Raw genomic sequence first — 24,446 nt, forward strand, 5'->3', positions numbered from 1 at the left:
CAACTGTCATACGATACATCATGAACATCGTATAATAACCAAAAGTATAAGCTAGACGGAGGACTATCATAAGAGACCAATCCTATCATATTCTCATTGCTTATAGACGCAAGATGATGGGCCACAAAATTAGCTTCCATAAAAATATGACACACTCTAACTTTCAAGTTCTTAGCGATCAAAGACTGAAATGCAACAGGTAGATTGGAAAAGTGACCTACATCAGAGCCTTTATTAATTAAATCCACCACTTTTATATTATCAACTTCGAGAATAACTCGTCTCACTCCAAAATCCCGGCCCATTTGGAGACCATGAAAAACACCTCGAAGCTCAGCTCCTAAAAGTGAATCAACACCGATGGTCATGGAAAAACTACCAAGCCAACCACCAAACTCGTTTCTAACGAGGCCACCTGCTCGGGCTATATTCGACCTTGAACTGAAGGCACCATATATATTTATTTTAACCCAACTTGGAGGAGGACAACGACAAGAAATTTGGGCTATTTTTTGACCGAATGCTCATTTTCTTAGCAATAGAATTTCTAGCAAACAAAATATATTGAACTTTATTGTTGATATCTGAACCCACCTGGCCAATAAAACAAACTTCACTAGCAAAAATGGTTTTATTTCTCCACATCCAAATACGCCAAACTGTAACGCCAAAGACCCACACTCAGTCGTCCTTCATACGCAATTACTCTTTCTAGTCAAGTTACTGTACAACCAATCCTTTGAGTTAGGTTCAAAAAACTACCCATATTTATTCTAATCGATTAAATGATGCCACAGATTTCTTGCGTAAATACAATCACGAAGCACATGCAAGCTATCCTCCACATTATTTTGATACTTGGGGCAGAACTTGTCATGGGATATATGTCGCTGATATCTCTCCGCGTTCGTTTATAAACTGCCGTGGGACATAAGCCAAAGAAAGTATCTTATCCATTCTGGTCCAGGCCAATACCATGTGACTTTCCAATAGTTATCAAGACTATCCCAATTGTTATGAGCCATAGCATTGTACGCACTTTTTGTAGTAAATTTCCTAGATGGCGAATGGCCCCAATAGATAAAATTTGTACCATTAGCTGGGTTAGGAGGAACAAAATTAGCAATCTTCATAAGGATAGAAGGTACTGTTCAAATTTCGCCCAATTCTAAGAGTTATTATCAATCACATACTCCTTGGTTGTAACATACAACTTATTAGTAGGGATAGTTGCGGCAAAATACTGAAACAACAAGCCCGTCTCACCAAGTCACGAATCAACCCAAAATCGAACCTTGGCCCCATCACATAACGCCCACAAAACCTCCTCTAAAATGGTAGCCAAAATATTATTTAAAGCTTTTCAAAGATGTGAAGCTCCATTCGTGCGATTCAAACTATGAATGTTATCATCCGAGAATTTATATTTAGTTCTCAGAAATTTAACCCAAAAACAATCCTGATTGTCAATAACGCATCAACCAATTTTCATAAGGAGAGCATTGTTCATAATATGCAAATGTCTAAATCCTAATCCCTCGTTTGCTTTTGGCTGCCTCGCCGTCGACCAATTTACGAGACTGATTTTCTCTCAAAACTTGAAGATTCCCACACGAACTGTCTACACTTCAACTCAATGTCATTACAAATGCCCTTCAGAATAGCGGTAGTTTGCATCGCATATATCGGCATAGTCTCAATCACAGACTTAGTTAATACATTAATGATGAATATAAGAGTTTTAGTTATGACTAACATATATGCTAAAGATTTGTATATTTAAAATTTCAAATAATTATTATTATATATAATACAATGAATCACTATCAGTATTATCTCTATGAGTTTTCATAAATTTAATTTTTTTTTTATAATTCTTAGATTTTAAAATATCTTTTTTCAAAGGTTTAATCACAAAAAAAAACCCACCTTTTAACCTCTTTTCAAATGCACCCTGACGTTGCAATTTTGTCAATTGCACCCAAATTCGCACATTTGGATTTCAATTTCACCCTCAAGTATTAAATTGATCTATTCTCCATTTGAAAAAATAATAATAAAGCATACATTTTTAATTTTTTGTGTGGAAAGGAGTTCAAACAAGTACTTTATAAGAGTTATTATGAATTTTTTCCGAGTGGAAAACAGTCCAATTTGATTTTGAGGGTGGAATTGAAACCCAAAGGTGCGAGTTTTGGTGCAGCTGATAAAATTGCAACGTCAGGGTACAACTGAAAAGGGGCTAAAAGGTGGGGGAGGGTTTGGTGATTAAGTCTTTTTTTAAATAGTAATTCAAATAAAAATTCATGGAAATAATAATTATTAAATTGTTGAAATTTTATTTACAAGCAAACTTATACTTACCTAATATATACGAACTCAAAGTGAGCTATAAATCTTACAGCAGTAAAGATGACAATTAAGTCTAAAAAGGTAAAATGCTAGGGCTAGTTCCAGTAGACAAAACAAAAAGAAAGAGAATCTCAGGGGAAAACTTAATGGCGAAAGGAAAGAAAAAAAATTCGAAGGCTTTTATGGAAAGTTTGGGCCTAAACCTAAGACATAAAGAGTCTCGAGAGCTAATAGGGAGTATGGACATGTTAGACAGCTAATGAAATGCTAATCGAAAGTAAGAAAATTAACTAACTGATATGCACTAAAAATATGAAGTTCCATCCCTTTTTACCGTGCTAAATCATAGTTAGCGCCTCGAAAAGCACGGACGAGCCACATGTAGAGAAATCGACAACAGCCATGCAACACTCGTATAAAAGTTAGTACTATCCTGTTAAGAACAAGTTTTGTTGTTCATATGTTAAGGGCTGGTAAGATTTTGTGTATTGTATCAAATTAAACCACATGCTCCACCACTTGTGTAGGCCTTCGTCAATTCCTTTGAGTTTCAGCTCTATGTATATGATAAAAGCTCTTATAAGGGCATTTTGTTTAGTATATTAATATGTGTCCCCACTTTTATAAGAGTCTTTCTTTCCTAGCCGGTCTCCTCAAGACTTGGTTTAAGTGGAAAAAGGGTTGTGCTATCATGGCCCATCTCTTTTGAAATCTTCTAATTTGGGATTAGGCAGGGGCGTGAATGAAACAAGGCGAACCGAATTTTGAGGTGTTCATGTTCGGCTTGTTATATGAACATGGTGTTCATGTTCAATTCATGTTCATTCGAACTTTGAAGAAGGTGTTTATGTTCGGTTCATTTAAAAATTATAGAGTTTATGTTCGGTTCGTGTTCATTCGTTTAGCTGTCAAATGAATAAGTTCACGAACGAGACCGTGAGGGTACTAAATGAGCTTGTTCACGAGCTCGTTTGTTCAAGAGCTATATGAACGAACATGAACCATGTAGTTTTGTTTTTGTTTTTTTTTTTATCAAAACTCCTTCACAAACTTTCTGTCGAGTTCCTATACAAAAGAATTCGTGAACTCTTTATCAAGCTCTTATACGAGCTCGTTCATTAACTGTTAATCGAGTTTGTTCACGAACAATTAAACGAGTTGTTTGTGAATGTAAACGAGCTTATTGTCCAGGTTTGGCTCATTTAAATAAATAATATAAAATGAAACTCGATATGATTTTTGAACTTTTATTGAACTAAACGTCAAGTTGTTCGCGATCAACTTAGTTTGTTTACAGCTTTAAGATAAGGACATCGCCTATTCTTGATAAGATGTGATGCACACTTCCATCTAATTACGGGCAAATACCAAATATTGTGGCAACTTTTTTAGTACGATAAGTTGCAAAAGAATGCGGTTAAGGCCACATTTTGACCACTAAACCGCGTTCTTTTACTATCACATAATGATAATCGTACACTGAATATTATAAATAACTCTTCACTTATGCTAAGATGAGTAAAATTTTTTTAGATCTAAATAATTATTGAGTAGTGCTATATAACCCTCCTTTTTAACCCATTTTTTCAACCACCTGACGTAACAACAAACTAGTGGATGTATTAAAAGTTGTTTTTTGAGATATACATTTTTTAAGAGGAATTAGACAAATTAAATGTTGCTACATAAGAAGAGATAACGAAGAAGGTACAAAATAGTGGGTTAAATAGCATTTTACATAATTATTTATATTGATTGTTTTTACTAACGAATCCAACTAATTTAAGTAAATATGAAAAATAAATCAAAACAATTATAATATCATATAAAAAATAGAAAAAAAGTTTTAAAAAAAAGAAACATAATTGAGTATTTGCATATTTGGCAGAATACAAAAGAATGGACAACAAAGAGAGCAGACAGACAGAACAGAGAGAGAGAGAGCAATAGTTGTCCAAAATATGATAACTTGCGCTTTAAGCGCAATGCGCACATCATCTCTAACCTCTCAACTCTTCATATAAATTCACAAATTAAACTTCACCCTTTTTCACTCTCACACACATACCCACTCGCTCACTCAACTCACTCACCCAGAGTCCAAGAACACCACAATTCAGATCCCAATTCAACAAAATTTACAGTTCTTGACTACTAATATGGATCCTCCTTTAATAAACGAGACATCCTTTTCTGCAGCTAATCCATCTTCTTATACTTTAACTGAGATTTGGCCTTTTCCAATTCTCAACGGAGACGGCAGTTCCGGGCCTTCCGGCGGTGGTTTGGGGCTCAGAATGGGGAATTTGAGCGGTGGATTTGGTGATAGAGATGGGTCTATGGAGGAATCTACGGTGACTGAGCAGAGCGTTGGTGGCGGAAGGAAGCGGAGGGATTTTAGCTCAGAGGATGAGTCATCTAAGATTGTTTCTACTTCAAGCAGTGGCAATGAATTGGTTTGTTTTTAATTACGTTTATGTCCTTTTTTGTCTTTGTTTTTATTTGCTTCCATGTGGTAGACGTCATTGTAAGTTGAAGTAGACTCATAATTTTGTTGTAATAGAATTAAGTTAAGTAACTGAGAAGTTTGAAACTCTGCGTTTCAGCCTTTGATCTGTGCAAATTCTGATGGTGATTTGTTGTTTGTTGTGCAGCATGATTCGAATGTTAAGAGATTGAAAGTATCGGGATGGCGAAATGAGAATGGTAACTCAAAAATCGAAGTAGAAGAAAATTCCGGTACTGATAAGAAGCCGGCTGAGCTAAACGGTAAACTATCGGATGCACCTAAGCAGGATTATATTCATGTAAGAGCTAGAAGGGGTCAAGCAACTGATAGTCACAGTCTAGCAGAGAGAGTAATTTTCTTCAGCTTTTTCAGCTTACTATATTTAATTTTGATGTTCATGTTGATGTTGATGTAGATTTTCATCATGTTAAGTTAAACCAGCTTTTAATCCGTTACTAAGTATACTTTTATTACTATATATGTTCCGTTGATACGTATTTGCTCATAATATATTTGTTTTTGGCAGGCGAGGAGAGAAAAGATAAGTGAGAGGATGAAATTACTCCAAGATTTGGTCCCTGGATGCAATAAGGTTCTTACCATTTGTTTACTTAGTTTAATTGTACTGATGTTTCTATTTTATGTTGCATGGAAACGGAAAACACTGAAATAAGAAATAGAAAAGATATTTGTTTATAAGAGTAGTTTATAAATATAAAGATTACATGTTTCAAGCAACTATTTCCTGAAACGGGAATAAAATTTCAAAACGTATGAAACCGGTAAGTTACTGTGCAATATAGTTTCTATCTGTTTTACCAAATTCAGACTAGGAGGATATAATATGAATCTGCTGTGTCCTTTCCGCTAATACATGTTTCATATGCATGTATTGGGTATTTGTTTACCTCTAGGAGGTCTATGTAATTTCCTAATTAAGTCTTGGAATGTTTCCTTTTATATAATCAGGTTATTGGTAAAGCTCTTGTTCTTGATGAGATCATTAATTACATCCAATCGCTACAACGCCAAGTTGAGGTACTATCTTCTTCTTTCCTTATTTACTGTCTCGGTAAATTGGAATGCTTCCTTTTATGCTGAACCTGAACCTCACCTGTGCTACCTTTAATTTTGTTTTCCGCAGTTCCTGTCAATGAAGCTAGAAGCAGTCAATTCTAGTATGAACATGAACCCCTCTGTTGAAAGCTTTCATCCAAAAGATGTAAGTGTATCCTGCTGGCTGGTTTTAGACATTGATGCAATTAGCTCCTACAATTTCTTCTTACAAGATTACTAGCCTTTTTATACCTGTCAAATTCTTTAGAAACTAGCATTAGACCCTTGATAATTAATCAAAAATGAATAATTTTTAGGGATAAATTCATTTAGCTATCCCGTGGTTTTCAACTTTTGACACAAAGGGTTCTGTAATAATTTTGACATCATAAAAGGTATTCTGATATGAATTCTTTAGCAAAAAATGTCCAATTTTTATAATGAATACATGCACAAATTATGATTGTTATTTACTGGATTATTAAAAATATATTTTGTTAATATAATTTCATACCTTTGTTTATGTTTAGACTAGTTTGGACTGAAAATAAGTTGACCGACTTTAATTGTATTTTATTTATGTCAATTAAGTCATTCAACTGATTTTACGAACAAAATTGGACATTTTTTGCTAAAAAGTTCATACCACATGCAAAAAATTTCACAGGATCTGTTTGTCAAAAGTTGAAACCACGGGATATTAAATGAACTTATCCCTAACTTTTATGGTCAAGAACGTTATAATTTGAACATTCATGAGTCTATACCACTCCTTCTGTTGGTGTTCTCACTTGTATTAGCTAGTCATTTTAAGTGATGAAAAATTTTACATCTTCTGAATTATGTTCTTTTTTTTTTCCTTGAAGTTTCCTTCAAGGCGTCCAAGTGAATTTCTGTCCACCCTTATGATAGTTGGGATTCTGTGAGTTTTTTAAAAAATCAATCTTCTATCTTGGATTGCTTCAGATTTTCTAGGATGTGCTTTCGCACAATCTTCTAGTTCCCATATATCCCACCCTGACGGGATAATGCCAGTGACTCTAAACATTGTTTTTCCTTTTATAGTAGCAATTTTTATTGTTGATATTAGAGCATCTCCACTCTAGTGCTAAAATACCTCACAATGCTATAATTTAGCATTTAGTATAAAAAACACATCTCCATTGCACTTCTATTTCATGTGCTAAATTTAGCATATGCTAAACTTTGTGCCAAATTTGTTAGAAAGTTTAGCATATGCTAAATTTTATTATATCTAAATTATTTACAGATTTGCCATCAATAATGATAATCACTTATAAAACTATAAATTTAGTATTTAGTTTAGCATTTTGCAATGGAGCAAATTTCAATAATATGTGCTATATGTAGCATTTTATCTTATTTTGTGCTAAAAATAGCATAAAAAATACAACATGCAATGGAGATGCTCTTAGCTTCCATTAAGCAAAATTCAAACTCCTAGTTAGCAATTGATGACTTACGTCACATGAGAAGCTAACTTGCTACAGTTATGTACTCTTCTTTGTCTCGGATATACATTTTTGTTACTCGTCCGCCAGTTTAACTTTTTAGGATATCAAAGTTGCTTATACTATGGAGTTAGCAAATACGACTAGAACATGAAATCGAAATATCATATCAATTAACGCTTGCAAATTTGTCGCACTTTTTCCAACTAACAAATTTCGTGATGTAGGCTGTTGCACAGCCATTTGATGCAACTGGAATGCTTTTTGGAGCTCAATTGGCTAGAGACTATGCTCAGGCATCGCACCACGAATGGCTGCATATGCAGATAGGCGGAAATCTCGAAAGAACAACATAAACAATCAGCAATAACAATGTTTGTTTCACCCATTTATTTACTTGGGGGACATTCATTATTGGCTTCTACATCCAGTGGATCAATTAATGTATGTACTATGTGTGACTATTATTGATGGTGTAATCTCATATAGTTTGTAGAAAATGCATCTAATCCTAAATGTATCATCTGACTGAATTCCTTGTACTATCTTGTATTAGTTACTAAACAAAATCTCCTAGATATAAGATGTTGAAATGAAAATATTTGAAATTGAATTTGAAGATTATAGTGCACAAAAGAACTCGTATTAACCATGAAAGTTACAATATTGCTTGTTATTTTCACTTCGTATCTCCAATATATCTGGTTGATATTGAAATCAACAATCTGATATCTTTGTATTATTATTATGTACAACAAAAGTAACCATCACCTATGTTAGCACGAAAACGTTGCAATAGAAAACGGTGAAATCATTTTATAAATATAAGTGTCGAAATTTTAGAAACGTTTGCAAAAATGGAAATGAAATGTCCGAAACGTAACGCTCGATAAGTTTTCGTGCAACATAGACGATGATTTTCAAGAATGCTTAAGATCGAAACTTGGATTTGATTGTATTGATTATACCATCATCTACTTGAAAGGCCTTAGTCAAGACTTGATTAGGAATTTCAGGTGCTGAAGCAAAAAGAGTTGTTGAAGCAACTGCAGAACCAGGCAATTGACTGTTAAAGGCAGTGAAAAGTAGAGCCTTACCTTCTCCAACATTTAATTGAAAATGAACAAGTCCACGAGGAACAACAAACATCTCCCCAGGACTCAAAACTTTAGAATGAAACACATTACTAGTCGTCACAAATCCAACAAGAAGCTTCCCTTGAATCACCACTCCTGTCTCAGTAGCACGCGGATGCGAGTGAGGAGGATTCAGACCACCGGGGGCAAAATCAACCCGATTCATCGAAATTCCGAGGGTATTAAGGCCGGGAAATGCAAGAACATTAGCTGGAGTTGCAGCCCAACCAAACTTGTTTGTTGTATTGCCCTCTTTGCTCAAACCAGTGAAGAAAAAATCATCCGAGGTTACTTCTGCTGCAAGTTTGCAAGGGAAGCCGTTGATAGAGACAGAACCTTTCAAGTCTGCAACGCAGAAATCTTGCAGCGGATCGGGATCGGATGAGATTATATGCATGGGAAGAAGTAATAACATAATCGAGCTGCATAGAACACGAAAAAACGATGAACTAGCCATTGCAGGAATGAACCAAAAATAGAATGAGGAGATGGTACTAGGATATGGATACGGTGGTTCTTTATATATGAGTTTTATACATTTTAGACCCTCCATTTCTTGTAGGAACAAGTCAATGAAATGGACGTTTGAGATGACCAAGAGAGCACGCAATACACTGATACAGTTAAAAATCAAGGATTGATGAATTGGACCTAACCATCCGGTTCAACCGGTTGAAACCGGCCAACTGTCCAGTCCATCTAACCCCTAAGAACTGGAAACTGGCGAGTTTCTAAAAAACCATATGGTTCAATGACACATACACATTAAAAAAAACGTCTGACATTGGCAATTTTCATTTGAATTTCTTAGTATTCAATTTTATCATGAAAATTTTGGTATAGAATAACTTTGTTTACTGAAATATTGGGCTATAAAAATTGCTAATAGGGACATAGACCATACATGCTAGGTCCAATTTTTTATTTTACAATTGTACTCAACTGGTTCAACCAGCTGAACCAGGAACTGATGGCCACAACTGTTCGTTCACCGGTTTGGTTTTTAAAAAACTGTTAAGAATATCACATCCTTGACAAACAAGCAAGCAGAATTCAATGGCTTATACTTACAGAGACTTGCTACCTAATCTAAGTTGGAAGAGAAGGTGCTCATGACGCAGTAAAACCAATGGAGTCTTGGTGGATTTGATTGCTGCTGTTGCAAGTTGGAACTTTAGTCTTTGAGCTTAATAATAAAGAAATTAGCTTAATGGGAAGTTTATTATTATTGGAGTAGTTGCATAAGAATGGACGACCAATTTGGCGGTCGTCTTCAACCGATGGGATATCTCTAGCGACATATGAAAAATCAAACTCAAAAATCCTGAATAGATTCTCATAGCGTGAAAATACAAATCAGACTATTCTCTCATTAATCCGCTATTAGATGTTTAAAACAGGTAAGTTAAGGGCGAACTCCTATCTATACACATGGATGTGATCGTATATAAACTCAAACTCAAAACCTATATAAAGTGAAAATACGAATCAGATATTTCTGTATCGGTCCGCTATTAGATGTTTAAAATCATACTGTTGACTTATGTATAGATGTCCTTGTCCATTGTCATTTACTTGAAGAGAAGGCGCCTCTCAGTTGCCTTCCAATTCAAGACTTGAGAGGTACCCACCTGCACTGTACAGCCAAGAGCCAAAAATTGACTGTTGGCTCGCAGCATCTCACCAATTTTGTTTTGTCAATACATAAAATTGAAAAGACATTCCAAAATGCAATTTAAAAAAGAAAATGTCACTCTCTGACTTAGCAACCTTACAATCAGTCCCTGTCAAATAATGCAGATAAAGTAACTCAGAACTGTAAGTACTTCCATTTCATTATGCAAGTATGTCCAAAAACTTTTGAGAAACAAAATAAAACAACGCATGACAATCTTTCAATCTGTAAATTTTCAGATACATCAAGTTTGCTGGTTACACTCAGAAAATACAACCTAAAACCGCAATTTTCATTATGCCGTTCTATAACGCAACCAGTTTAAGTATTTTAAAGATATCCATCAAAGAAGCGTGAAAGTGTGATTTGAAAGTCCAGTGCTAACTCTGCATTCTGCAATTGCGGAAGTCATAATGTAATCAAGACGACTAATTAAAATTCGTTATGAAAATATTAAAGAGAGAGATCCAATTAGCAAGACCTATCTAAAGCAGAAGGGGTAATGGGAATCATTCCAGATGGAGTCACAAGGGCGTCCACCAATACATCATGTTCAGTTACAGGTATTTCCCCTTCGTCCATGATTTGTACGGAGTAAGAGAGTGCAACTGTAAAACCAGAACAATATTTAGTAGTATAAAATAAGAGCAAATTACTCTGGGGCTCATAATTAATAGTTTGATACCCTTGTTTCAAGATTTTATTTAACGGTCACTTACTTTCAATTTCGTTAAATATTAGACCCCTCCGTTAATTTCTGCACTTACTTTCAAACGATTTGTACCCCACTTTCAATTTTGTTGACGATTTGGTCTCTCACTTTTAATTTTGTTAACGATTTGATACCACACTTTCAAATGATTTGGTACCTTACTTTTCTATTTAATGGTCCCTCACTTTCAATTCCGTTAACTATTAGGCCCTTCTGTTAAGTGCGGGGCCTCATAGTATTAGTAATTTGCTCATAAAATAATAACATAGGTTGACTTTATTATAAACGATTTGCACATTTGCACATTTGTTACATATTGTTATTCAGATGAAAAGAAAAATGTAGAGATATACCGAGGAGAGGCTGCTTCCAGTTCTTTTCCTTTGCAAGCTCTTGATATTTTCTTAGAAAGGTGTCATAATAACTTTTGAATTTGCATCGCATATGTCGAGAAGAAAATACACAAACTAATGAGCAGCACAATTCACGGGAAATATAAAGTTGTGAACTGTAATAACTAATTACTACAGGATAATATCAACATTAAAAGACTTCAAAGGCCATAAAAACTAGATCATCAGTAACACTTTCTAAAGTTTCTATACACCAAGTTATCAAATCTACTCTTAATAGCAACAGAAGTATATAGTTTTTATTTTATAGCAATTAGATACCAATATTCTTCACTGGCCTTGCAAAATGTAGGATTATTATATGGTTGAGATTACAGGCATTAGTATGCGTATGAAGGTTATCTTCACCAAGGCTTGGTGTATAAGAACTATAATAATGTGGAGGTCGTGTGCGTGTGTGTCTGGTGTAAATAGATAAGACCTGCCAACTCAGGTTATTCGAGAGATTAAGCATAGGTAAGACGAATATGCATCAGCTCACCCTCCACCACGGCCCAAGCGTTTTCCAGATTTTTCAAATGCAAGTCCTGGGCACATAACAAGACCATGAGTCATCTGTACAGTGCGGCTTTCCAAAGATGAACGTTATCCCATGGTTACAGGCAATAAATGAAGGAAAATGAATCACAAAATCAAAACTTGCCAGGCAGGAGGAGTAAATCAACTGGATCACTTGCCTGCAATACTGCACCACTACAGATCTTTAATATCTATTAGTAAAATTTAAAACAAAATAAATTAGTAAACAAAATACAGATTTCAGCTATCCAATTTCTAGATGATGTGCACATGAAGTTTATGATAGTTCAAAGATAAATACAGAAAACACGCTAGCATGTAGAGAGATGTACTACACATATGCGAGGCATGTTTAGGTCACACCGCTAAACAGAACACAACTTTATATGGCGAGGTTCTGGAAAGCTGATGATAAGTCTCTAAACCTAGAGAAGCATTTATGCACTACTATGTCAATGACAACAACAAAGTGCAAAATCTAAGACAGATCAATGCTATTCTACATTCCAGCTTCTTGTTTGTCATTTCTAACGTAAGCATAAAATTGTTGTTAACCGCTCAAACTCCTTGCTGCATAAAACAATGTTTTAAATTCTGAGGTGGTTCACAACAATGAGAATAGGTTAAAGAATCAGCTATTTTCTGATAGACACTAAACACTTCACACATTTCATGCTAATATACGAACTGAATATTTAAAACTGAATTCTCTCTAACACACAAGTCAAATTATGAAAAATAAAATTAAGGAAAGTGCAAAAATAAAATCCAAATGGATGATCACTAAAAATACTATATAGTATATAGTGCACGGACCATCTTCCCGTGAATTTCCAAGACTATCTACAGGAGCTGGTTCTAAAATATTCATAGAGTTTGCAATCAGATCATCCATGCTTGAAATGTTGAGCATTCGCATGTGACTATTCTTGTCCTCCACACGCGGAACATAAAGCTTTTTCGCAGTCTGATCACCACCATCTGAATAATAATTTAGCAAATTGAAGACATTTTTACAAATTAACATATCAATTGAGCATCAAATGATATAAATTACAGCACATTAAAGCTTAAACCTTAACCTTTTTCGGAATTTCGCAAAATTTCCCTCAGCAACATAGAAGTATCAACTTCACGTAAAGCACTGCAACTTATATAAGCACATAATCTCTTGCTACACTTAAACCATGGAGCTTCCAAAACCAACCTCTGAATTGCATAGTCTAAAAACAACAATACCCGAATGAGAATTAACTAAATAAACAATTTAAATAAGCTAAATTTATGATTAAATTGATGGATTGGATTATAAATTTACCTTCTTGAGATCGAAGAGATGGGTCCATTGACTTAAGGGCCTTACGGACTTTGGTTCGAAGTGTCCGTTTTTGCTTGAAGATTTCGTCAAGATTGGTGGGTGGTTGTTGGTTTGTGGTCATGGTGGTGGTTGGCCGGAGAAATGAGCGGAGGAGTGAAGGTGGTGGCGGTGGTGGCGGTGAGAGTGTGGTTGGTGAAAATGTGAGGGGTTTAATCATGAAAGTTGCTGTCTTGACCCCTTGTTTGAGCATAGTTGTCCACATTATTTGCCCAATCTTTTTGTAATGCATTTTGCGCCACCCGGTTTCTAATTTTCTAGGTCTTTTCCCCAATTTTTCGATTAAATTGAGATTTCACCAATAAGTATGGAAATTGTCCAATTACCCCCTTAGTTGTTTAGAATTGAAAAAATTTATTCTCACATTAAGTATGAAAATTATTCAAATACGCTTTTCACATTTTTCTTAAGCTTTGTACTATATTTTTTTAATGATAACGACTTATTCATTTCATGATTAAACGATGATTGGTACGGAAATAATCATCCACAAAATATTTTAGTTACTAAATAAGCCATCTAATCACATTTATAAGCAAGTAGTATGACCAGTCCGATGCACATTTTAGAAAACACGGATTCAACCCCGACCTCAGCGGCCTGTAATTTCGGCGGATTAAATTAAAAAAAAAAATCTAACATCTAATCTAACAACTAATCTAGTTAGTTTTTATCTTAGTAAAAAAACTTACATTTATAATTTACAATCCAAAATTAGATTTTTAAAAATTAAAAAATTATGCTTAAAAAAACGTCCCTTCAATATTACAATCTCATAAAAAGAGGAAGTAAAGATTAAATATAAACGGTATGACAGTAACAACTCTTTTTTGTATTTATATTTTTAGTGTTTTTCTTGCAATTGAAAACATCAAGTCTTAATTATGATAATATTTAAATATAAGTGTATGTGTCTTTCATAGTTATTTATTTTTTATAGTATAAATATTATTTTGTTCGCTTATTGAATGAATTATAATAAATTTTATCTAATGGTAAAGTATATAAAATACACTTTGAAAATCACAATTCATCTGTTTCAAATCTAATTTCCAAGAAACATATGGTGATACTTAAATTAGTAATAAAAATAATACTAATATTTAAATTTTGAGAGCATATAATTGTAAAAAAAAAAAATCCATACTGTACTTGATTGTTTATTTCTTCCACACACACCAACACAAGTTTCAATCAATGTACTAAAAATATGTAAGATCTGTTACCAAGAAATGATACTTGAAGATTTAGGAAGAAATCGACAATTTCAGAAACAAGAGTAGACAAACATAAATAAAACAAAAATAAGGGACCAAAATGCAAACTAAAAAATAGAAGACCATAGACCACTACACTACTACACATCCAATCTTTCTTTCTCAGCTCAAAGGGTTAAACAAATTAAAATCCTAACCCTAACCCTAATCTCCAAATCTCTCAGTCTGGCCATGTAATCTCACCCAAAATCGAATCAGAATCCTATAATAGTAATCGAATTAAGAATCTATTTGAAACGATGCCGTCTCACGTTGATCTGGACAGACAGATCGAGCATTTGATGCAGTGCAAGCCGTTAACAGAAGGCGAAGTGAAGGCACTGTGCGAGCAAGCACGAGCGATCCTGGTGGAGGAATGGAATGTTCAGCCTGTTAAATGTCCGGTCACCGTTTGCGGCGATATTCACGGCCAGTTTCATGATCTTGTAGAGCTGTTTCGTATCGGTGGAAATGCTCCTGATACTAATTACCTTTTTATGGGTGACTATGTTGGTTAGTTTCTCAACTAAGTTGCCCTAATTTTTTTGGATAAATAATTGAAAAAATTATTTTTTTATTTTTAATTTAGCAATATAAATGTTGAAGCCTTATTGTTATGTTCATTGAGTTTGTTTCAGTGTAATTGGTTACTGATTTGATAGTCTCGACGTAGCTTGTTTTAGAGCGAATGAGAATCAAGGCTAAGATAGAGTTAAGTTAACTGCTTAATAGATGAGGTAGGAAGCTGCAATTGTTATGCTACTATTGGAAAATGGAAAGAAATTGTTTAAGTTAGTGAGTCAGCTTATAGTACAAGTACTACGTAATGCTTCTATTGGAAGCTTATTCCATTTATCCTGTCTGTTATGATTTCTGCAGAAAATGTTATTGACCAAAAGTTATGTATCGGAATGATAATGAAGAGGTGTCATTCCTAATGGTGGAAAATTTGCTATTGCTTTTCATTTCTTACATTTTTTCAAGTAGTATTTGGCTATCGCCTTCAAATTTCTTTGTTTTGACTACTTTAGGTCAATTGTATGGAGGTCCTAGCTTAAATTTCTAATATGGGAATGTCGAATGCACAAGTGGAGTATATGTCGTATTCCTTTTAAAGTTTATAGCTAAGCTTATCTTCCTTTGTTTCGAATCACATGCTCACATTGTGAGTATAAAAATTTGTTGGTTTACTTACACTTGTTTTTCTTTTGCTATTTTGCAGATCGAGGATATTACTCGGTGGAAACTGTGACTCTTTTAGTGGCATTGAAAGTACGATATAGAGATAGGATTACGATTCTAAGAGGAAATCACGAGAGTCGTCAGATTACTCAAGTGTAAGAGCTTATTTATTCTGAGTTTTCCTGTTATAGATGCATTTAAAGTGTCTTCATCAGTTGGATAAACCTGTACTGGCAGTTGGAATTGTAAGGTCTAAACTTCTCTCTCACATGTTTGCTAATTTTAAACTTTCTTGAATAAAAATTACTAAGTACATTACTTAATATATTTTATATTGTCCAATTTTCTTCCATTCGAATGCAAATGGTTATCTCTCCTTTTATCATTCTAGTCGTAATAAGAGCTATAGTTTATCAAGTTATTGAGCATCTTGCAAAGGATGTAACTGGTCGGTGCCTTGTGTTTCAATTATTTGGTCATGTTGCATTGTCAAATACATAGTTTATATTAGTAATTAAGTTTTTCTTTGTTCCAGGTATGGCTTTTATGATGAATGCTTAAGGAAGTATGGAAATGCCAATGTCTGGAAACATTTCACTGACCTCTTTGATTATCTACCTCTTACAGCTCTAATTGAGAGTCAGGTCTGAGTTTTTAAAATATTGTCTTTTCTTGATTATTCTTCATGGACATAACTTCTTAATTGTTTTGTGATGTTATTTGATGATAATGTATTATTACCTTGTAGATCTTCTGCTTGCATGGTGGGCTCTCTCCATCTTTAGAAACATTAGACAACATTCGTGCCTTAGACCGTATACAAGAGGTATGCATACTGTTACATGCTGCTCCTTGTACACTTACTTTAATAACGTTTTGCAAGTCAATTTTATTATTGTAAACTTATAACTGTGCTGCAGAGTTTTGATTGATCTATTGCCAACCAAATTCATTAAGATGATAAAATAACTCTATGAAAATAAAGCCTAAACCAATTCATTTGCTACAATTTTTGCTATGAACTATTTTCTGTAACTTCCCCTTTCTAATTGGCTGCATATAAATTTTGTGGATGCATAGGTCCCTCATGAAGGTCCAATGTGTGATCTCCTTTGGTCTGATCCAGATGATCGCTGTGGCTGGGGAATTTCTCCTCGTGGAGCTGGATACACTTTTGGACAAGATATTTCTCAACAGTTCAACCACAATAATGGCCTCACACTCATTTCCAGAGCTCACCAGCTCGTTATGGAAGGATACAACTGGGCTCAGGTTTGGGGATTTTTAGTGAAAAATAGAATTATTTAAAGCAGGGAGCTCCCACATATATCTTTAATTTCCCCCACATGTATCTTTAATGTCCCTACTTCAAAATTTTGCAGGACAAGAATGTAGTAACGGTTTTCAGTGCACCAAATTACTGCTACAGATGTGGGAATATGGCTGCAATTCTTGAAATTGGGGAAAATATGGAGCAGAATTTCCTTCAATTTGATCCCGCACCTCGTCAGATTGAACCCGACACCACACGCAGAACTCCTGACTATTTTTTGTAATTGTAATTGCATGCCCACAGTTGGCAGTGTTTCTAATTTGTTATGCTGGTTTTGTAGATGCATCTTATAGAATAGAAGAAATTTTGTGTTTACTCGATAAAGAGACAAAAAGAAAAACATTGTTACTATCATTCTTTTTGTTTGAATATTTTATTTCATTCCTGTATTAATGTGAGTTTATAGATTTTACTTTCTAGGTTGTCCGTGTCTTGTATTTTAAAAATTGAATGAAACAGCAATAACAAGCTCTTCTTTGCCTTATACAAGTTTGTCTTTTGCCATTTTTTGGTTTTTAAACTTTTCCGCAGGTGACTCTCATACAGTAGTTCAGAATGCAAAATGCTTACAGTTTGCAGTGAGAGAAGGAAAGAACATTTGATTAAAAATGAAACAATGCGGTACTTCGGATACTCAAATGAGTAAGCATTTCATACCTTGGCTAAAACTAGTTCAGCATACAGTTTCTTTTCAAAGTGTTATCTATACATTGAATCTTAGCAACCTATAATAATCAATGTGGGAAAATGATGTAGGTGAGACTCATGCATCGTTATCATCCCCAACGAAGGGCGATGATATGAAGTGACGAAGCTTGTGAAGATTATCACATATCTCAGTCAAAAGTTTTTCTCTGTTGCCATCATTTTGAGGTGCAGGACTAACATTCTTTGAGATTTCACCATCTGCTTCGAGAGCCTTCACTCGTTCATGAAGATGCAGTAATTCCCTCATCACTTTGCTATCTCCTACTGTTTTAGGATAAAAAAAGAAACTTATCAGATGATGCATTACAGGATATATTGAAATGCACTTGATAAAAAAAACTATACTGCACGAGAAACATAAATACTGAAATAATAAAAGCTGAAAATTAGGATTTCAATCAGTTTCCATGCAATGTTGATAAAATGTTACCTGTCTCTTCATCCACTGGGGTAGCATTATCAGAAATCCCATCGTCGGAGAATATGTGAGCTTTTTTGTTCAAATTTTGTAACCGACCAAGGTAACCACCTCTTCCTCCTCTCTGTAATCTGACAGGGATCTCTCCTCCATTCTCTTCACCCAAAGATGGTGAAATATGCACAAAATCTCCATTAGTACCGCCATCAATGGAACAATAGGTTGGGGTGAGATAGTCGGATCTTTCAGTATATGACGAGAAGGATTGAGAGCGGTAATCATCATCTCCAGACTCCTCAAAACCTTCTTCTTCTTCCCTTAAGAATCCATATTTTGCTCTATACTCTTCAATTTCAGCCTCTAAAGCTCTAATATCATCTTCTCTCTTGCCTAGTAATTCAGTTGCTGCTTGCAGAGCTTCTTGATCATACTCTGCCTGTTCCTCCATCATTCTTTGATATTGTAACGCCTCCATTTGTACTGCTGCTTTCTCCGCCTGTACCCGGGTGATCATCGCCATTGCATTATTAGCTGCAATTGCAGAAGCATTTCTTTCTTCATCCAATTCCATGTACAGAGCCATCAGCGACTTCCGGTCGAGTTTAACCTGTCCCTTTAGATGGTGCAAAATCAAGTCCCGGTCTGATTCATTATGTGCGTTCCCTTCTGTAGTATCCGAAGCAGATTCTGTTTTCTCCAGTGGTGATTTTCTTGAAATCCTTGTAACCCATTTCGGACTGGCGTTAGCTGAATCTGTTAATGGAATTCCAAAGAACTTGTTTGTTCTTCCAAATGGTGGAGTTCTATCTTCATGTATTTCTTCCGCTTCTGTCAGCAATGGCACTGAAGCAGCTTTTACTTCTACCCTAGCTAATGCACAAAATCACGAAACGCAAATGTTTTACGGTAAACGATAAAATGATATTTCATCGAGAATATATTTTGAAAATGGGTTCAGAACGCCGTAATATAGGACTCAACAAATTTATCTGTAACATAGAATTTCAAAAGTGAAATTCTACGATACCTTTACAGCTTTGCTGATAGATTGTTGTGCTTGTATTTATGAACCTTTAAATATAATAATTGTTAATCATAACCATTAATTTTCATGTTATCGCAACGCTTAACGAATAGGCACATTGCTTACCAAGATGTGATGAATTTAGACCATCTTCAACTTCATTTAGCTCTGAATCATTATCTGGAAACTTAAGATCTGCGTATCTAAGACGCGACAGGTCCACCATATTGCGGTGCTCCTCGTTCCTCAAATTCACAAATGGTGCTCTTGGTGAAGGAGTAGGACCCTGTGAAGTCAAGCTTGTTGATCCCTTACCCTTAAGTTTCGATTTTGCCTTCAATGGCTCTCCACAACACGAACACCAATGCAGGCTGATCTTCTCAGCCTGCGGCATCTCATCTCTCCTTCCAGAAGACAGTGTTACATGATGATCTTGATCATTGTCGACAAATAGCTCAATGTCTTTATGCAAAATCCCAACGAGAGACTTATACGTATGGCAATCCGATGATTTTTCGGTGGCAAAAGAAAGAAGACAACTTTCGCACATTTTGTTTATATCAGAAAGCTTCTTATGGTTGTGACAAAAAGCTAAACAAGAAACATCTTTCTTGTGAGATTCACAAATAGAATCATTGTAATAAAAATCAGGAGTTCTATGTACAAGAACATGATCAATCCGTGTGCATAGCAAACACGGAATTTTCAGTTCGAAGAATCTGGCAAATTCGTTGGTGAAAAACGCAAGAAATCCATCGACAAAAAGCATGAATATTAACACCCATTCTAGCACAGCATATATCAGAAAATGTGGGAACTTTCCTAGTTCTTGTTCCACAAAATTCTTGAATGTTCTCTTAGCCATAATATAAAAAGATTAGAGCTTTCAACCCTTAATCAACTCAAAATCAATAAAACCGAAATGGGTCAAGAATTTAACTATAAAGATCCTTTCTTTTTAATCTTTTTTTTGTTTCTTACTACACTCAGGTGGCTGTCAGCAATTGGATAAAGAAGAGAAGAATTCAAAGGCTGAAGATCATGACCAAGGTTTATGGAAAAAAAAACTAGACCCAGATCCTGACCTCGTCCTCTTTGTGTTATCTTAGAAAGAAAGAGGACAAGACAAAGAGGAGCAGGGGAGAGAAAGTGTGAGGTTATGTTACATTTTTAGATTTGAAAATTTTAGTGGTTATTTTCTTTTATTAGCTATATTTGGAGCAGAAATTTGTGGGAGAATGTAAAGTTTGTTATGCAGACCATGTACCTGAATTAACGGCATATCATGCAATATCCAACAATCAAAGACCACCATTTTTATGCAGGATGACCAAAAATAAAATTCAACTCAAGGTATCATGATTCCGACACTGCGACACATATCTTAGAATTACGCATGATTAGCATATTAGACAATTTGAATATATCTAAGCAACATATATATTTATTTAAAGAAGAAACTAGAATTATATTATTAGACTCATGGAAAAAAACATAAAATATTAGTACCAATTCCTCTCTCTCAACTGCTTGTGATTACACACAGAAATCTGCGGTATTGTCTAAGATATCTAAAATTAGATAAACAGATAAAATTACACATTCAACTCTGTAGGAAGTAATATATGAGTGCCACTGTGCCAACAACGTGGTATTAGCTACTTTGTGTGACAATTACGTTTGCAGACATATAAGGTGACATGCATCCTTGAGCCTGAAAAGAATTCCGTTTTTTAACGTAAGAAATTATCAGGTTATAGAGTTTGGGAGTTTCAAAAGTATTTCTAGAATTGAAAATGAAATGCTGAAACATATGACGGGAGAAATTTTCACGCAACATAGGAAACCGGCAGAGCATGGTTTAAAGACAGTCTGTGATTAAAAAGGATAAGTTACCTGCAACAAGCAAGTAGGAATCTGGATAGACCCTTGCAGAAGAAGATCAACCTTTTCCAGAATGCTTGGTGGAACAGGCGTGAGCATGTAAATAACACCTTTTAATGTATCAATCCCTCTTACGATTCCTGGTTCAGCGCAAGTTTATCAAAAGGAGATCACAGTATGATTAAATTCTGAAATATACTGCAGCTCATATAAAGATGTGTAACAAAAAACATTAAAAAAATGGAAGGGAAACATTCTGAAGCCATACACTCTGCTCTAACCAAATCAAGTCTAAATTTCTAGTGGCCATTCTCACTCAAATGCAGTTTAACTAAGTGTACATCTGTTCCTTGCAAGAGTTTTCCCTCACTGGCTTATTATCTGGATATGATGGGTTTCAGTTTCTTTGGCTAAATTTTCAACAGAGATTCTCTATATTCATAATATCAGACATACTTGTGCAGTGAAAACAAAAAAAAATTGCTTATGCTAGCCCTTAAAGCTGCCACATAATATCCAAGAAAGTACAGCAAGCAGATAGTGTTTATATAGGAGCTGAAGCCTGTTTTCTAACTAATCCACCTTTTACAATAGGATTAAACACTAAAGGCTTCTGAATTTCATTAATCCGTTAAAGTAATTCACCAGCTTCCCAGTTCAGGAAGACATCAATAATTAAATTTGTGTGGTTCAACAGCCATGAAGAAGGTAGTATAGTTGAATGTATGAAAGTGAGACTTCTAAGGAGAAACTGTCCACCAGGGCCAGCATTCTTTGGTACTTATCAGTCTATTATCACTATTGATTTTTATACATTGAAAATAAAAAAGTAAAGAAAAGTTAACTAAAATGTGATCAGACAGATCGGTAAAGGACAGTAATACATACCGAGACCAACACACCAAGGTAAGTCTTCTATCTGTTCAGAACTAACTGCCAAACCAACAATGCTTGCATTCAAGCTGTAGAAGATTTCAGCATGAGGGACCTGGCATAACACCTTTGAACTGTCAAACGAAATCACAGATATATACTCGATAAAACAAGCAAAACTTATGTCACATAAAGTTTTGATTTTTGCAACCTATAGATACTAGCATCTGCATTTGTATATTTTAACACAAGATAGTACCGGAAGATGCATATAATGGGCGACAATCTGCTTGAACACTAAAGCAGTTATTTTGATGCCCTAGACCAACCTGACAATGTAGATGTTTAATCTTGATACTTGATATTGGAACTTGATAAGGAGGGTGAGACGCTAAAGCATTTGCAAGTTCCTTAATTGTTGCAAGATTCAAACTACTTGGGATGCACTGCCTGAAATAAGCCATTAGTCGTAGATCTCTCAGAAATCTTGCATCCTTTTGCATTAGCGCCCTGACATACAATACAGGATTACTCAAAAGGGGTGAATTCAATGATTGGCCTACATGCTTTATCTCCCCAAAAGGAGCCGCATCAATGGACAAAGAAGATATACATCAAATTTAGTATAATTTGAATATGTTTTGGTAAAATTTACGGTTTCTTGAAGGATTCTTGACGAGCCGAATTGATCTCAATAAGATAAACCTCCTCATTCTCGGAGCTATCACAGTCAAGCCAGAATGCTCCTTCTGGCAAATTCTTTCTCTCAGAAGATACATTTATCTTAACTACATGGGTAGGAGATATGCATTTCACCATATCTACCAATGTATCATAACCAACACCTACAGGAAATGCAATTCTTTATTTAGCATCCTTATTTCCAATATCTACCATTACAAACTAAAAAATGCAACTAAGAAACGGACATTATGAGAAAGAAACTAGCGAGAAATAATGTATAAAAACATACCTTTCACCCAGCCAGGTGTATTCACAACAAGAGGCAACTCAAACTTTGCACTGGTTTCCTTATTGTTAGATGTGCGGTATTCTTTCCAATAGAATCCACACAATGCGAATATGCATTTTAGGTAAGTCCCTGGATCTCTTTTCGAAGAAACATCCCCAAAGAAAAGGCATCTATAAATGAAAAAAAAAAAGGACCAAACAATGACTGTGTGCATTACATTTTATCAGCAAAACCTCATTCAGGAATTTAAAAGACACCCGTATGCAAATTTCGATATACAAAGAGTTAAGAGTCAGCAGCGTCAATCATGAACATGGTACGTATGGCAAAAGACATCCTCTTTCAGTAAAGGTTAAAAAGTTCACAATAAGCGTAGAAAACAATTCACTGGTCAACTAACATAACAACAAAGTACACAATTAAAGATATTAAAAACAACTTCATCAATTCTCCATACAACAAACAGAACTGTACACAGCAACATGTTCATCAGCACTTACCTGTCAGGCGTCTTAAGACATGGAATCGTCAAATCTGAATTAAGGAACAAAAATCAACGGAAAATCCTAATCAGTAATAAGTAAGAGAATACTCAGAGAATGAAATATTTAAGAGTAAGACTTCTTCTGCACAAAAAGACTAGTTTACCTGAGGTTAATTGATCAACAATAGTAAGAGACACAAAACCAGGAGTTGTAAACTCAGGCTGCCCAACATCTGTATCCAAATACCCAACCTTTCTATATCTGCAAACCATGAAAATACCGCAACTTCGAATCATTCAGAGAACGAGAGAAACAGTTTTTCTATCCTATCAAACAAATCAAACTTGAACACACACATGAAAAACATAATGAAGTTTCAAATTAAACAAGCACAAATGCCCATTAAAACAATTCAGTGCCATACATAAACATAAACAAAATTAAAACCTCACACACCCTACATTCAATTTACACTAGACCATAAAATCCACATTACATAAGAAAAACTTCCCAAAAAAGCATGAAGCTTTAATCAAATGTTGACTGTAATAACAACAAAGTTAGAGACTTCAGTAGAAACCCAGATTATCAAACAAACTAAAACAGCTCAAATCAATCAGAAAACAGAACTAAAAAAAAAAGAAACAATATATAGTAAAGGCTAACCTGTGGAGAAGAGTGTTGAGCAGGTAACGAGAGAAGGTGGTTTTACCACAGTTTCTAGCTCCACAAACTACAACAATAGGAGGGGGTGAAGTGGAGGAGTCATAAGCTATCGAATTTGCAGCATCAGACCATTGTTGTGGTATGTGAATACTTGGTGATTGTTCTTCTTCTGCCTCTGCCATTTTATTTCTTAAATTTGCTATTTGTTTTAGTGTCTCTGTTGGTTTGATTGTTTGTTCTTGGATTTGGTTTGGTTGAAGAGTGGGTTATATATGCGTGCTGGCAATGTGTTTTGTGTCGTTAATTGCAGGAAGTCATGCTAAAATAGTGAGTAGTAGGTTTGGTTCCGATAGTTTTAGAGTTTTGCTTGTTTCGAGCAAATTCAGTCGAGCGGTGTGCACAGTGTATGAGCCCCTTCCAAGACT

General features: G+C 35.0%; 6 protein-coding genes across 6 annotated transcripts; 2 read left to right on the forward strand and 4 right to left on the reverse strand.

The window, feature by feature from the left end:
- Positions 1-4,261: 4,261 nt before the first annotated feature.
- On the forward strand, positions 4,262-8,008 carry LOC126673607 (transcription factor bHLH79). The gene is given in 7 exon segments (XM_050367814.1): positions 4,262-4,808; positions 5,007-5,210; positions 5,388-5,453; positions 5,831-5,899; positions 6,006-6,083; positions 7,617-7,730; positions 7,732-8,008. Coding segments are annotated over 7 exon segments (957 nt in total). The 5' UTR covers positions 4,262-4,511; the 3' UTR covers positions 7,861-8,008.
- Positions 8,009-8,010: 2 nt separating this feature from the next.
- LOC126673610 (germin-like protein subfamily T member 2) lies at positions 8,011-9,093 on the reverse strand. Its single transcript, XM_050367818.2, has one exon. The coding sequence runs from the start codon at positions 9,076-9,078 to the stop codon at positions 8,320-8,322; it is 759 nt and encodes a 252-aa protein (XP_050223775.1). The 5' UTR covers positions 9,079-9,093; the 3' UTR covers positions 8,011-8,319.
- Positions 9,094-10,331: 1,238 nt separating this feature from the next.
- Positions 10,332-13,452, reverse strand: LOC126673609 (5-formyltetrahydrofolate cyclo-ligase, mitochondrial). Its single transcript, XM_050367816.2, has 8 exons — positions 13,163-13,452; positions 12,927-13,067; positions 12,661-12,825; positions 11,969-12,010; positions 11,807-11,852; positions 11,266-11,336; positions 10,682-10,808; positions 10,332-10,593 (listed from the first exon to the last, which is right to left on the reverse strand). The coding sequence occupies exons 1-8, from the start codon at positions 13,449-13,451 to the stop codon at positions 10,581-10,583; spliced, it is 894 nt and encodes a 297-aa protein (XP_050223773.1). The 5' UTR covers position 13,452; the 3' UTR covers positions 10,332-10,580.
- Positions 13,453-14,588: 1,136 nt separating this feature from the next.
- On the forward strand, positions 14,589-17,409 carry LOC126671661 (serine/threonine-protein phosphatase PP2A-2 catalytic subunit-like). Its single transcript, XM_050365447.2, has 6 exons — positions 14,589-14,988; positions 15,698-15,812; positions 16,193-16,301; positions 16,406-16,483; positions 16,738-16,929; positions 17,040-17,409. The coding sequence occupies exons 1-6, from the start codon at positions 14,736-14,738 to the stop codon at positions 17,211-17,213; spliced, it is 921 nt and encodes a 306-aa protein (XP_050221404.1). The 5' UTR covers positions 14,589-14,735; the 3' UTR covers positions 17,214-17,409.
- Positions 17,410-17,569: 160 nt separating this feature from the next.
- Positions 17,570-20,481, reverse strand: LOC126671659 (probable myosin-binding protein 5). The gene is made up of 3 exons (XM_050365445.2): positions 19,267-20,481; positions 18,129-18,986; positions 17,570-17,962 (listed from the first exon to the last, which is right to left on the reverse strand). Exons 1-3 carry the CDS (start codon positions 20,003-20,005, stop codon positions 17,754-17,756), a joined length of 1,806 nt encoding a protein of 601 aa, XP_050221402.1. The 5' UTR covers positions 20,006-20,481; the 3' UTR covers positions 17,570-17,753.
- A 139-nt stretch (positions 20,482-20,620) lies between these two features.
- Positions 20,621-24,446, reverse strand: LOC126671660 (polynucleotide 5'-hydroxyl-kinase NOL9). The gene is made up of 9 exons (XM_050365446.2): positions 24,022-24,446; positions 23,519-23,616; positions 23,371-23,404; positions 22,871-23,040; positions 22,553-22,742; positions 22,227-22,407; positions 21,913-22,012; positions 21,037-21,164; positions 20,621-20,854 (listed from the first exon to the last, which is right to left on the reverse strand). Exons 1-9 carry the CDS (start codon positions 24,201-24,203, stop codon positions 20,795-20,797), a joined length of 1,143 nt encoding a protein of 380 aa, XP_050221403.1. The 5' UTR covers positions 24,204-24,446; the 3' UTR covers positions 20,621-20,794.

This window comes from Mercurialis annua, linkage group LG3 (genome assembly GCF_937616625.2).
Source record: "Mercurialis annua linkage group LG3, ddMerAnnu1.2, whole genome shotgun sequence".
In the NCBI taxonomy this organism is placed as follows: Eukaryota; Viridiplantae; Streptophyta; class Magnoliopsida; order Malpighiales; family Euphorbiaceae; genus Mercurialis; species Mercurialis annua.